The 12,795-nt window shown below is 39.9% G+C and overlaps 1 protein-coding gene across 1 annotated transcript in view; it reads left to right on the top strand.

Annotated features, from left to right (window-relative positions):
• EEIG2 (EEIG family member 2) overlaps positions 1 to 12,795 on the top strand; it is a 75,259-nt gene that overhangs the window by 44,033 nt on the left and 18,431 nt on the right. The window contains exons 4-5 of the mRNA XM_061121258.1: positions 3,518 to 3,634; positions 7,946 to 7,992. Coding sequence (XP_060977241.1) covers positions 3,518 to 3,634; positions 7,946 to 7,992 — 164 coding nt within the window. The remainder of the gene's footprint in view (positions 1 to 3,517; positions 3,635 to 7,945; positions 7,993 to 12,795) is intronic.

Raw genomic sequence — 12,795 nt, 5'->3', positions numbered from 1 at the left:
AATGTTCTTTTTCACTCTTTCTTGTAATTGTGCCTTCCTTGATCCAGCACAAGACCTATCACAGTTATACCTAGAATGTATGTATTTATGCCATTTTAATGAGACAGTTATCTCAGTGAAACCAAAGAGAAAATCACAAGGAAATATGGACTCTTGTATCTCATTAGAATGTAAGCTCTTTCAAGACAGTTGGATTTTTTTTTTTAAGGCTGCGTTGTACGGCTTGTGGGATTTTAGTTCCCCAACCAAGGTTTGAACCCGTACCTCCTGTAGTGGAAGCCCAGACCGCTAGAGAAGTCCCGAGACAGTTCTTAACCGTGTTGTTCATGACTGGTTTTCAGTATCTAGAGCAAGGCCAAACGCATAAAAAGTATTCAGTAAACGTTGACCTTAGTATGCTTTTCTTCATGGAGCTGACCAGATTCTTTTTTTTTTTTTTAATTTGCTTTATGCTTAGTGACACTATAATACCAGCATTCTGGCAGTGGATGGTAAGCCTTAAGGCTGTTTTTTATTCAAAAAAATATATATAATTGCCTACCTTGTGTAAGCATTGTTCCTAGCACTACTCTAAGTGTAAGAGGTACAGCAGTAAGCTAAAACAGACAAAAACCCCTGCCTTTGGGGAGCTTACATTCTGATGAGGGATTGAGTGAGGAGGACAGACAATATATAATAGATATGAAGTATGTACATACATGATGTGATGATAACTACTCAGAAGAATAATGCAGATGAAGGTTAGAGGGCAGGGGAGGGAGGAGGCAGGCATGCTCTAGAATGGTCATGGAAGCCCCCTTTAGAGAGATGACATTTGAACATAGACCCTAATGGAGTGAGAAAGACTGCTAAGAGAAGATTTAAGAAAGAATGCATCAGGCAAAAGAACAGTAAGTACTAAAGACCTTGAGGTGGTCTTGGCATTTTCAAGGAAAAGGATCTTGTGGCTGGAAGAGTAGATAAGGAGGTGGAGGGGAAATGACAAGGTGGCCGTGGACAGGGGAATCAAGACAGTCAGTGCAAATGTCTTTCAAGGAGTTTTGCTGTGAGGGGGAGCAGCAGAATGGTACAGTGGACTGGAGACAGATGTGGGGTGAGGTTTTGTTTCCTTCTGTTCATTAAGATGGGAGAAAATCCAGCACGTTTGTGTGCTGATGGGAATGATCCAGTAGAGAGGGAAGAATCCCTGACACATTGAACTTGAATAGACAAGAGCAGAGTGCTTGACCTCAGATGGGAGCACAGCCAGCTCACTTAGAGTAAGTGGGAAGGCGGGTACATGGGCACAGATGGGGCTGAGTGCTCTTTTGATTGCTTTTATTTGTAAATGAAATAGGAGGCAAGACATCAGCAAAAACTGTGGGTGGAAAAGATATTAGAGGTTCAAAGAGAAAGGATCGTATGTGAAATGACAGAATGTGATAGGCATGATATGATAGGGCATGTGAATGATGTGTGATCACACCGCCTCAGGAGCCCTCACATGTTCATCTGGGTGTGGCTTTGCCCTGGACATCTCCCGGCTTTTTGCTGATCTCTTGGGTCAGAGTAATCACATGAAGATTAGGTAGATGTTACTTGTGGCTTAACGTGTTTCTGACTCACAGACTTTGGAGCTTGTGTTCTACAACTGATCTCTTAAGTTCTTTCCTTCATTCTTTTTGTACCAATTAAAAACTGCTAAAATAGTGCTTCAGCCTACAAGTATAATCTTCCTCTTGAATGCCATTCATACATGCATTTATATGCACTTTAAAGTGTTAAAGCAGGCATTTAAAAATCACAGCAGGGGGCTTTGCTGGTGGCTTAGTGGTAAAGAATCCGCCTGCCAATGCAGGAGACATGGGTTCCGTCCTGGTCCGGGAAGAGTCCACGTGCCTCAGAGCAGCTAAGCCCATGTGCTGTGCTGTGCTCAGTCACTCAGCCGTGTTTGACTCTGCAGCCCAATGGACTGTAGCCCGCCAGGCTCCTCTGTCCATGGGATTCTCCAGGCAAGAATACTGGAGTGGGTTGCCATGCCCTCCTCCAGGGGATCTTCACAACCTAGGGATTGAACCCAGGTCTCCTGCATTGCAGGCGAATTCTTTACCATCTGAGCCACCAGGGAAGCCCAACTAAGCCCATGCACCCCAACTATTGAGCCTTTGTTCTAGAGCCCAGGAGCCATGTCTGCTGAAGCCTGTGAACCTGTAGCCTGGGCTCTACAATAAGAGAAGTCACCACAACGAGAAGCCCGCACACCGCAACTAGAGAAAAGCCCATGCAGCAGTGAAGACCCAGCACAGCCAAAAATAAATATGATTTAAAAAAAAGGAAAAAGAATCCCAGGAACCTTTTTAAAAAAATCACAGCAGGATTTGAAATTTGAAATACTTTTTATTTTATATTCAGGGAGATGTGTTTAATTAATTACAAACTCAAAACACTCTTTGTTACTAAAAGACTATATACACTTAGTGATGTAGAATTGATTTTGTTTGTTCAAAAAATAATGATATAAGGGGGATAATTTTTTTTTTTTACCAGTTGAGAATGAGAAATAAAGTTGAGCCACATCAGAGGAAAGAACAGACAGTAATCTTTGGTAGCTGCAGAAAATGGGGCCCAAACCTGAGTAGTAATAAGAGGGAGGAATGGGTTTGAGCCACGCTTTTGGGTTAACAGCAGAGAAGGCTGGTTTGGGGAAGGAAAGAAGAAGGCTTCATTCATAAAGAGTGATTTAGCTCAAGGGAGACCAGTGAGGCAAATATTGTAGAAGGTGGTGAAGGAGCGGGAGCTTGTACCAAAGAAAGTGTGTGATACACTTAAGTCATTTTGCTCTCAGGTGGAGAGTGAGAACTTAATAATCTGCAACTATGTGTAGTCACCAGTGTTTAACTGGGAATATAGCCAAACCAGAACAGAGAGAGGCAAGTCTGATCAGTTTTCTGTGTGTGTGTGCAAGTAATCAAGGTTGGTCTGCTAGTATTTCCTGTAATGCGGTGTGCTACTTGCAGTGATTTCCATTGTTTAATATACATTTTTACATCAACAGTTATGTGTTTTAATGGGTAGAGAACAATATATGGAGTAAACAAATCTGTTATTTCAGAGATCATATTACTCCAGACAAGAGAGTTAAATTAAGTAATGAAAGTGAAAGTCACTCAGTCATGTCCAACTCTTTGTGACCCCCATGGAATTCAGGGTATAGTCCATGGAATTCTCCAGGCCAGAATACTGGAGTGGGTAACCTTTCCCTTCTCCAGGGAATCTTCCCAACCCAGGGATCGAACCCAGGTCTCCCGCATTGCAGGCAGATTCTTTACAAGCTCAACCATATGTTTTTACAAAAAGTGAGTCAATTTTTAAGACATATTAGGCAAAGAAAAACAGATGTTGTTAAGTTGGCAAAAACTGCAAATAACCAAAGTTTGAGACAACTTGGCTAGAACATGGGTTGAATGTCTTCTTTAAAGAGAATATGATAGAAGCCTAATAGATATTCTATTAATATAATTCTCTTTTCTTTTCATAGCTGGGCTTTGCAGATCTAAACCTGGCAGAGTTTGCTGGATCAGGAAATACCACCCGTCGCTGTTTACTGGAAGGCTATGATACCAAAAATACAAGACAAGACAATTCCATTCTTAAAGTAAGCAGATTTCCAGATTTACATGTTCAACAAATGAGATTCTCAGCCTTTAAATAATCATAGGTGTATATTGTGAGGCTTCTCAGGTGGCTCAGTGGTAAAGAACTCTCCTGCCAATGCAGGGGACATGGGTTTGATTACCTATGTCAGGAAGATCCCCAGGAGCAACCCACTCCAGTATTTTTGCCTGGGAAATTCAGTGAACAGAGGAGCCAGGTGGGCTACAGCCCAGAGTCACAAAGAGTTGGACATGACTTAGCGACTAGACAACAACAAACATATAAGGTCAAGATGGGAATCAGTACTAGGATCATAAGCTGGCCACACCACTGAGATACACAGCACCTGGGAGGAAAAAACAATCCAAATTACAGAAGCACTGAAAAGTAACAGATGTTCACCTTCATGATCCTAAGGTGTTTCTCTCTGGTGCTGAGAACATTCAGGGAAGAATACATACAACCACTACAGCCTGAGAGCTTACGGAGCAGAAGGAACGTCATAAATGAACACCTTTCCCTGTTTACAGCTCCCAAAAGGTGACTGCCAGCACAGCTGTGGTGGGCATATAGAAGTCACTGGGTACTCTGACAAGTGAAGAGACAGGTGGAACTCACTTTGGACATCTGCCCTACTGTTTCCAAGAAGCTCTATACCCCGGGGAACCCAGAGGGAAGACACACTTCAGAGAGTTGGTGCCAGTATTAAATGAGACCAGTAGAGAAAATGTCTGGAAAGTACTTGGATCTAGTAAAACTGGATGAAACTTTTACCCTCTTACGGCAAGTTACCGAATGATAAGAAAGGAAAATAATCCTGAGTAAAACTAAATAGTCAGAAGTTAGCAGACAAAGAATAACCTATACCTGACACTTTTCAAACTCACTTAGCCTAGCACATAATAGATTCTCAAATCATGACTGTTGTTAAAGGTGTTGCTATTACCATTATCACTGCTATTTCCAGAAGAACGTAATAAGATCCTATGGCTGATTTTTTAAATTAATTATTTATTTAAATTGGAGGCTAATTACTTTGCAATATTGTAGTGGTTTTTGCCATACATTGACATGAATCAGCCATGGATTTACATGTGTTCCCCATCCCGATCCCCCCTCCCGCCTCCCTCCCCATCCCATCCCTCAGGGCCGTCCCAGTGCATGGCCCTGAGAGCCCTGTCTCATGCATTGAACCTGGACTGGTGATCTGTTTCACATATGGTAATATACATGTTTCAATGCTATTCTCTCAAATCATCCCACCCTCTCCTCCCACAGAGTCCAAAAACCTGTTCTTTACATCTGTGTCTCTTTTGCTGTCTCTCATACAGGGTTATCGTTAACCATCTTTCTAAATTCCATATATATATATATGTTAATATACTGTATTGCTGTTTTTTTTCCTGACTTACTTCACTCTGTATAATAGGCTCCAGTTTCATCCACCTCATTAGAACTGATTCAAATGCATTCTTTTTAATAGCTGAGTGATATTCCATTGTATATATGTACCACAGCTTCCTTACCCATTCATCTGCTGATGGACATCTAGCTGCAATGAACGTTGGGGTACACGTGTCTCTTTCAGTTCTGGTTTCCTCAGTGTGGATGCCCAGCAGTGGGATTGCTGAGTTGTATGGCAGTTCTATTTCCAGTTTTTTAAGGAATCTCCACCCTGTTGTCCATAGTGGCTGTACTAGTTTGCATTCCCATCAACAGTGTAAGAGGGTTCCCTTTTCTCCACACCCTCTCCAGCGTTTATTGTTTGTAGACTTTTTGATAGCAGTATGGCTGATTCTTAAAAGGCAGTCAGCAGCTAGAGAATAGCATTTCAAAAAGCATTAGCAAAGCTTTTAAGTTCTGGTCCAACAAAACAGAAAAACACCATTTCCAAATAATGGTACTGTAGGTATTCATTCCTTCATTCTTTCAGCTTTCAGCCAGAATTTGAGTAGCCAGAGGCTTAGGGAACTTAAGGAACATAATTACAGCCACATAGCAGGAGGGTGGATTGTGACATCAGGGCTCTGTGTTTGTTCTTAGATCGCTGGAGCCCTGTGTAAGCACTTCACCTCTGCCCCACTCTTTCCTCCTCTATAAAAGGGGAATTTCAATAGTTGCCCCGGGGGGCTGATCCTGAGGTCTGAAAGAGTTACTGTATGTGATTTTGCCAACACGCTTTAGTTGTATGAAATAGAAATCCCTTAGGTTAGCTCCTGTAAAAGAGAGCTTTAGGTCAAATGCAGGGACATTTCACAGAGCCGTAGGATGGGAAGTTACAACCAGACCTGAACTCCCAGGAACTGAAGGACCTTTCTAGGGACTGTTCTTGGCTCTCTGCATTATAATTTCTGTCTGCAGACCAGCTTCCTGTGCTTACTCACAGCCTGCCTGCCCTCCTGAGAACTTCAGCTGCTAAGTGGCGTTGGCTTGCTATGATGTCAGCAAAATCTGGGAGGTGGAGGAGGCTGTTTTTAGACACCTTGTCTAAAAGGTCTTGGCCTGGTACGTTTCCCAAAATATGTTTGCAATAGTAGCCTCATGGTATGCTTCAGGACAGGGTGGATGTTCAGTAAGATGCTAACTCCTCCTTTCCAGAAAGTGGCAAGAACATTAGTTTAAGTCACTTAGTACCTTGAAAGAGAAGCTGATCCATCTGGTAGGTAGACAAGGACTTTGAATACTTTTAAATTTTTATAGCTTTATTGAGCTGTGATTCACTTGCCATACATTTCACCCAGTTAAAGTACACAGTTGAATGGTTTTTAGTATATTCAAAGGTGTGTCCAACTATTGCCATAATCAGTTTTAGAACATCTTCATTACCCCAAAAAAGAAACCTCGTATGTGCCCAATAGGAGTCACTTCCCACTTTCTCCCAACTCTCTGCCCTTCCCCATAGCCCTCAGCAACCACTAACCTACTCTGTCTCTGGATTTGCCTATTCTGAACATTTCATATAAGTGGGATTATAGAATAAGTAGTATTTTGTTTCTAGCTTCTTTGAACTTAGCATAATGTTTTTCAAGGTGCATCCATGCTGTAGTATGTATCAGTACTGTGCTCCTTTTTATGGCTAAATAATACTCCATTGTATGGCTATACCATATTTTGTTTATCAGTTAATGGTCCTTCACTTTTTAGCTGTTATAAACAGTGCTGCTGTGGGCATTCATATACAAGTTTCAGTGTGGGCATATGTTTTTCTTTTCTCTTGGGTTGGGCATACATTCAAGAGTATATATGCTTGGAGCAGAATTCTTAGGCCACATGGTAACTCTGCTTTTAACTTTTCACTGAACTACCTGACTTTTTCAAGTGGCTGAAACACTTTACATTCCCATCAGCAGAGTATATGGGAGTCTAGATTTCTCCAAATATTGAGCCCTTTTATTCTTTAGCTTCTTAGAATGGGGGACTTCATAGATGACCCTGTGCATTTCATATTTCAGATGCTGCTAATAGGCATGTGGAGACTTGCATTAAGCATTTAGTCTTCAGGATAAACTTGTACAGAGATCCTCCAGAGGAAATGCCTTTACTGTTGGTGAAAAGCATTGAATAGCTTCGAATGTCAGGAAGATCAGATATTTCTAAGCCTCACATAATGTACAAGCTTTACAAAATAATTGCTGCATGAATGAATAAAATTTTTTTTAAAGTACATTAGTGAATTCGTTCAGGTGCAAATCTAGAGCAAAGGCCAGAAGCATTCTTCTCTTAACAGGCTACCAGCAGCACTCCTAGAAGCATCATATGGCAAACGTGTTGGAGGAAAACATTCTAGACATTTAAACAACACAGGAATCTGAGAGGAAAGACATATAAAATAGACCAGAACAGCACAGAGGATAATTACTGGTGAAACCCTTGCCTTTTTTTAAGATTTTTTTTAACATGGATCATTTTTAAAGTCTTTATTGAATTTGATACAGTATCATTTCTGTTTTATGTTTGGGTTTTTTGGTCGTGAAGCCTGTGGGATCCTATTTGGCGATCACTCCTTGCACTGGAAGGTGAAGTCTTAGCCACTGGACCTATAGGGAAGTTCCTTGAAGTCTGTGCTTTTCATTTCTACCTTTTCCACTCTTATTTTTGCAAAGTTTTGAATGTTAAAAATTATTTTTAACCCATGTCTGTATAAAGTAGAAATTCAATATTGGATATAACCAAATTCAGTAATCATTTTATTTAATACCTTCTAAAACAGGAAATACTGGATTAGGTACTATGGAAGGTACATAGATTAGCAGGATGTGGCTTTTCCTCTTGAGATTTTTATAATTACAGTATTTCTTTTTTTCATGTTTAGGTTTGGATTAGTATGCAACTGATGTCTGGTGACCCATGTTTCAAAACGTAAGTTGGTGCTCAGTAAATGAGTTATTTGTCTGAAAGTGTAATGGTCATATATTTATTTACATTTGCACATTCTTATTTTGTAGTGTTCGTAGAGTAATACCAGTGAAGGAATAGTTCCTCTTTTAGGAGACTGACCTGAGCCTCATAGAAGTTACTCTTACTTCTTACCAAACAAACTCTCCACTTTCTAAATTAATTAAGCTATGGGTTTTTTGTCATCTTCAGGCTTTGGGTGTAATTATTACAAAGTAGAATTATTAATTTGACCTCTATGAACTTATCATTTCTTCAGTAAATACCTATTAGGTGCCACGTGCTAGGCCCTAATTTAGACACTAGACAAACCGCAGTGAAAAAAAATAGATCAAGTCCCTGACATCTTGGAGCTTATATTCTAAGAGGAAAAACAGACAATAAGCAAACAAGTAAATATATGATATAAAGATGGCAATGAGTATTTTGAAGAAATGTAAAGCTGGGTAGGAAGGCCGTGGTGAGGAGAAGTGTTGCTGTTTTATATATTACCTTCCTGGTTAGGGTGGTATTTGAGCAGAGACCTGAGGGAGGTGGGAAGCACGCCATGCAGATATTTGGGGAAAGAGCATTTGAGACAGCAGTAACAAGGACAAAAGCCTTGAGATAGAAGTGTGTTTGGCAGGTTCAAGTAACTTTCAGGAGACCGGTATGTCTAGGAGAGACTGAATGAAGAATATGATGATAGGAGATGAGACTAGATGATAAAGGTCTTGTAAGCCATTATAATAATGGTCTCATAGGCCACTTATAATCTGAGTGAGATAAAAGGCTACTGGAGCGTTTAAAACCAGGAGTAAAATCATCAGACTTTTGGCTAGTAGGTGGAGAGTAGACAATTTGTGGGACCAGCAAAGGGGCCAAGGGTAGAAATAGGTACATGAGTTAGGAGGCTGTTTCAGAATTCAAGGCTTGGGGCCTGAGTAACGAGAAGAATGGTGGACATTTATTGAAATGAGAGTGCCTACAAGAGGAGCAAGTTGGGAGCTTGGATGTTGGACGTGTTAAGTGTGAGATCCCTATTTATCATCCGGCCAGGCTTTCTGAGTAGGCAGTTGGGTATATCACTACAGAGTCCAGTAGGGAGGCCCAGACTAGAGATGTAAATTCAGAAATCATCATATCATCAGTACATAGATACGAGTTAAAGCCATGAGCTTCGATTAAGTGACCTAGAGGAAATGAGTTTAGATAAAGAAAAGGACCACAGACCGCGGTATGGGACTCTCCTGCCTGTTAGAGGCTGGGGAGGTAGGGAAGCACCAGCAAAGTAGCAACCAGACAGACAGGAAGAAGGAGCCAGTGGAGAGCACTGTCCTGAAACCAAATGACAAGCATGTAGGAAAAAAGGAAGGAGTAATCGTCTGTGTCTCACACTACTGAAGCAGGTGAAGGAAAATGAGGGCTGAGAGTTGACTACTGGTGACTCTGACAAGCACTGTGGAGTGCATTTAGACTACAGCCACACTGGAGAGGTTAAAGTTTTGGAAGAGAAACACTGGAGATAGTATAAACAATTCTTAAGAGGACTTTTGCTGTGAAAAAGGAACAGAAAAAAATGGGGTCTTAAATAAGAGGAATGTGGAGTTCAGGGCAGGTTTCTGTTTGGTTTCTTTTTTAAAGATGGGAGATAGTGCGGCACACTTGTATCCTGACATGAATAGTCCAGTAGACAAGGAGAAACATGCTTTTGAAGAGAAAAAGGACAATTGCTAGAATAGTGTCCTTGGATTATCAAGAGGGATGAAAGCAGAGAATATGGCTACAGATGCAGATATATGAGAAGTGGAAACATACAGAAGTATCTATTGAATTATTCCTGATTTCCTAATAATATAGGAAACAAGGTAATCATTGAAAAGCAAGGATGGGAAAGATGGAGGTGGGGGTTTGAGGAAAGAGGAAAATATGTGTAAAAGTCTTCTCAGGGAGTAGGAGAGTGAGCTGAATGGGAAAAGGCAGCAGGATGCCTGTTAGCAATCTTAAAAACACTTAATAATTAAAAATGAAAGTTAACCAGATAGCATTTAAAATCTGAGAAAAAATATGTTTAGAAAAGTAAACAATTACTTCACTATGCATCAACTTCATGTTTTTAATAGTAACATTCGTATAGTTCTCTACTTATATCTAAAGATTTTATATATACATATAATATATATATATATACATATAATATATATATTAATATATATATATAGGGTTGGAAAGATCCCCTGAAGAAGGAAATGGAAACGACTCCAGTATTTCTTGCCTGGAAATTTCCATAGACAGAGGAGCCTGGCAGGCTACAGTCCACGGGCTTGCAAAGAATCAGACACAACTGAGCATACACAAACCACACCATGGCATATATATTTTATAAAGATGAAAATATACACAGAGTGCATCAGGCAGAATGCCTGGCTGGATGAATCACAAGCTGGACTCAAGATTGCTGGGAGAAATATCAATAATCTCAGATATGCAGATGATACCGCCTTTATGGCAGAAAGCAAAGAGGAACTAAAGAGCCCCTGATGAAGGTAAAAGAGGAGAATGAAAAAACTGGCATAAAACTCAGCATTCAAAAAGCTAAGATCATGGCATCCAGTCCCATCACTTCATGGTACATAGATGGGGAAACAATGGAACCAGTGACAGACTTTCTTTTCTTGGGCTCCAAAATCACTGCAGATGGTGACTGCAGCCGTGAAATTAAAAGACACTTGCTCCTTAGAAGAAAAACTATGACAAACCTAGACAGCATATTTAAAAGCAGAGACATTACTTTACATTAAGGTCTGTATTATGGTCAATGCTTTATCTAGTAGTCATGTATGGATATGAGAGTTGGAGCAGAAAGAACACTGAGCACAAAAGAATTGGTGCTTTTGAACTGTGGTGTTGGAGAAGATTCTTGAGAGTCCCATGGACTGCAAGGAGATCAAACCAGTCAATCCTAATGGACATCAATCCTGAATATTCATTGGAAGGACTAATGCTGAAGCTGAAGTTCCAATACTTTGGCCACCTGATGCGAAGAGCAGACTTGTTAGAAAGACTTGTTAGCAGACTCTGATGTTGGGAAGGATTGAAGGCAGGAGAAGAAGGGTGAGGATGAGGTGGTTGGATGGCATCACCAATTCAATGGACATGAGTTTGAGCAAGCTCCAGGAGATGGTGAAGGACAGGAAGTCTGGCGGGCTACAGTCCCTGGGGTTGCAAAGAGTCAGACGTGACTCAGCAACTGAACAGCAGCAACAACACAAATCAGTTCTTGATTAAAATTATGCATCTTCCAATAATTTAGCCTTCCTATGCTATTTGCTCCCAAATGATAATTTCCTGGTTTCTTTCCTTATTTCCTGTTCTTTGGGGACTAACAATTTTTGATTTCTTAGGTGACAATATGTTTTCCTAATGTAATCAGTTTAGAGTGAAATGAGAAAAAGAGCAGCAAAATTTAGTAGAAGAAAATACATTCATTATTCCTTCTTAGGAGCTTTTTAATGGCTGTTCCCTTTCCGTCCCTTTCTCTGCCATTTCACCTATTTGTGAAACTCAAGTACTGGAGATGTCCAAAATAGATCATCTTATATTCTGTATTATCTCCACAATTGTAATTCTGGTAATCTAGAGTTTATAGAGAAAGACTTTCATGACTCACTAGAATAAACAAACTTTACCTAATCCTAAAATACATAAAAGTATTTTTCAGAAGACTCACACCCCTAATGTTTTCCCTTTGAGTATCTGAAATTGTGCAACTTTCTATGAAAAAGGAGCCACTGTAACACATCCGTGTTCTTCTTATATTGAGTATGGATTGAACAGAAAAATGTTTGAACTCCTGATGAGAAAAGTGAATTATTTTTACCAGGTTGTATTTCAGTGTTTATTAAATATGTAAAATGACAGTACTTCAGAGCTGAAACAAGTGTTGGAAATTGTCTGGTGACTTTTTTTCCCAGAATACCTATCCACAGAAATCCTTGGCAGAAATATGAGTCCCCTATATACCATCTTCCTGTTGAGGGGAAAAAGATGTAGTACCTTACTACCCCGAAGTTGCTAAGAGAGCTTCATGAAGCCAGTTTTAAAAGTATGAGTATAATCCAAGTTCACTTTTTACTAATGAGGACCCTAAGGCACAGACAGAGCAGTTGAGAAACTTGACTATTTGTCTGCAGGACAAAGATATAAATAACTTCGGGAGAGGGTCATTGTGCTATTCTATCTGCTTTTGTCTGTCTTTGAATTTTTTATAAGTTTTCAAAAACCTACTAGAGAAATAAATGAGTATACAGATCCTTAGCACTCTGAGTTAAATTCTAGTTTTTATATTTTATGAGCAGAAGATCTGTGACTTAGATCAAACAGTTTTTCAGAAACAAATTTTATACTAAAGCCAGTATGTGTGAAGAAGACAGCTGGTAAATCAGTCTCTAACAACTTGCCCTAAACTCCATTTTATAATTCTCTACAATTCATCAAATATCCACCAGCTTTCATAAAAGAATGAAGCTGACTCTGAAAAGAAAGCCAACCTCTAATGCTGATGAAAAAGATACTTGGAGAGAGAAGTTATGTACTGTATTGGCATTTAATGATTTGGTGGTAAAGCAGATCTAGGGACGATGTAACCCTCTTGAATAGCTTAGGGCTTTAGAGAGTTCATATTTTAGAAGGAAGGCAGTTTTCCATTTCTCAAAATGATTTAATGAATATTAGTCTCCCAATTTATTTCTTGAAAGAACTCTATGATGTGATATTATTAACTCTGTG

Source organism: Dama dama, chromosome 20, assembly GCF_033118175.1.
Source record: "Dama dama isolate Ldn47 chromosome 20, ASM3311817v1, whole genome shotgun sequence".
In the NCBI taxonomy this organism is placed as follows: Eukaryota; Metazoa; Chordata; class Mammalia; order Artiodactyla; family Cervidae; genus Dama; species Dama dama.
The sequence above is the reverse complement of the archived record's forward strand: the minus strand, read 5'-3'. Positions and strand labels throughout refer to the sequence as shown.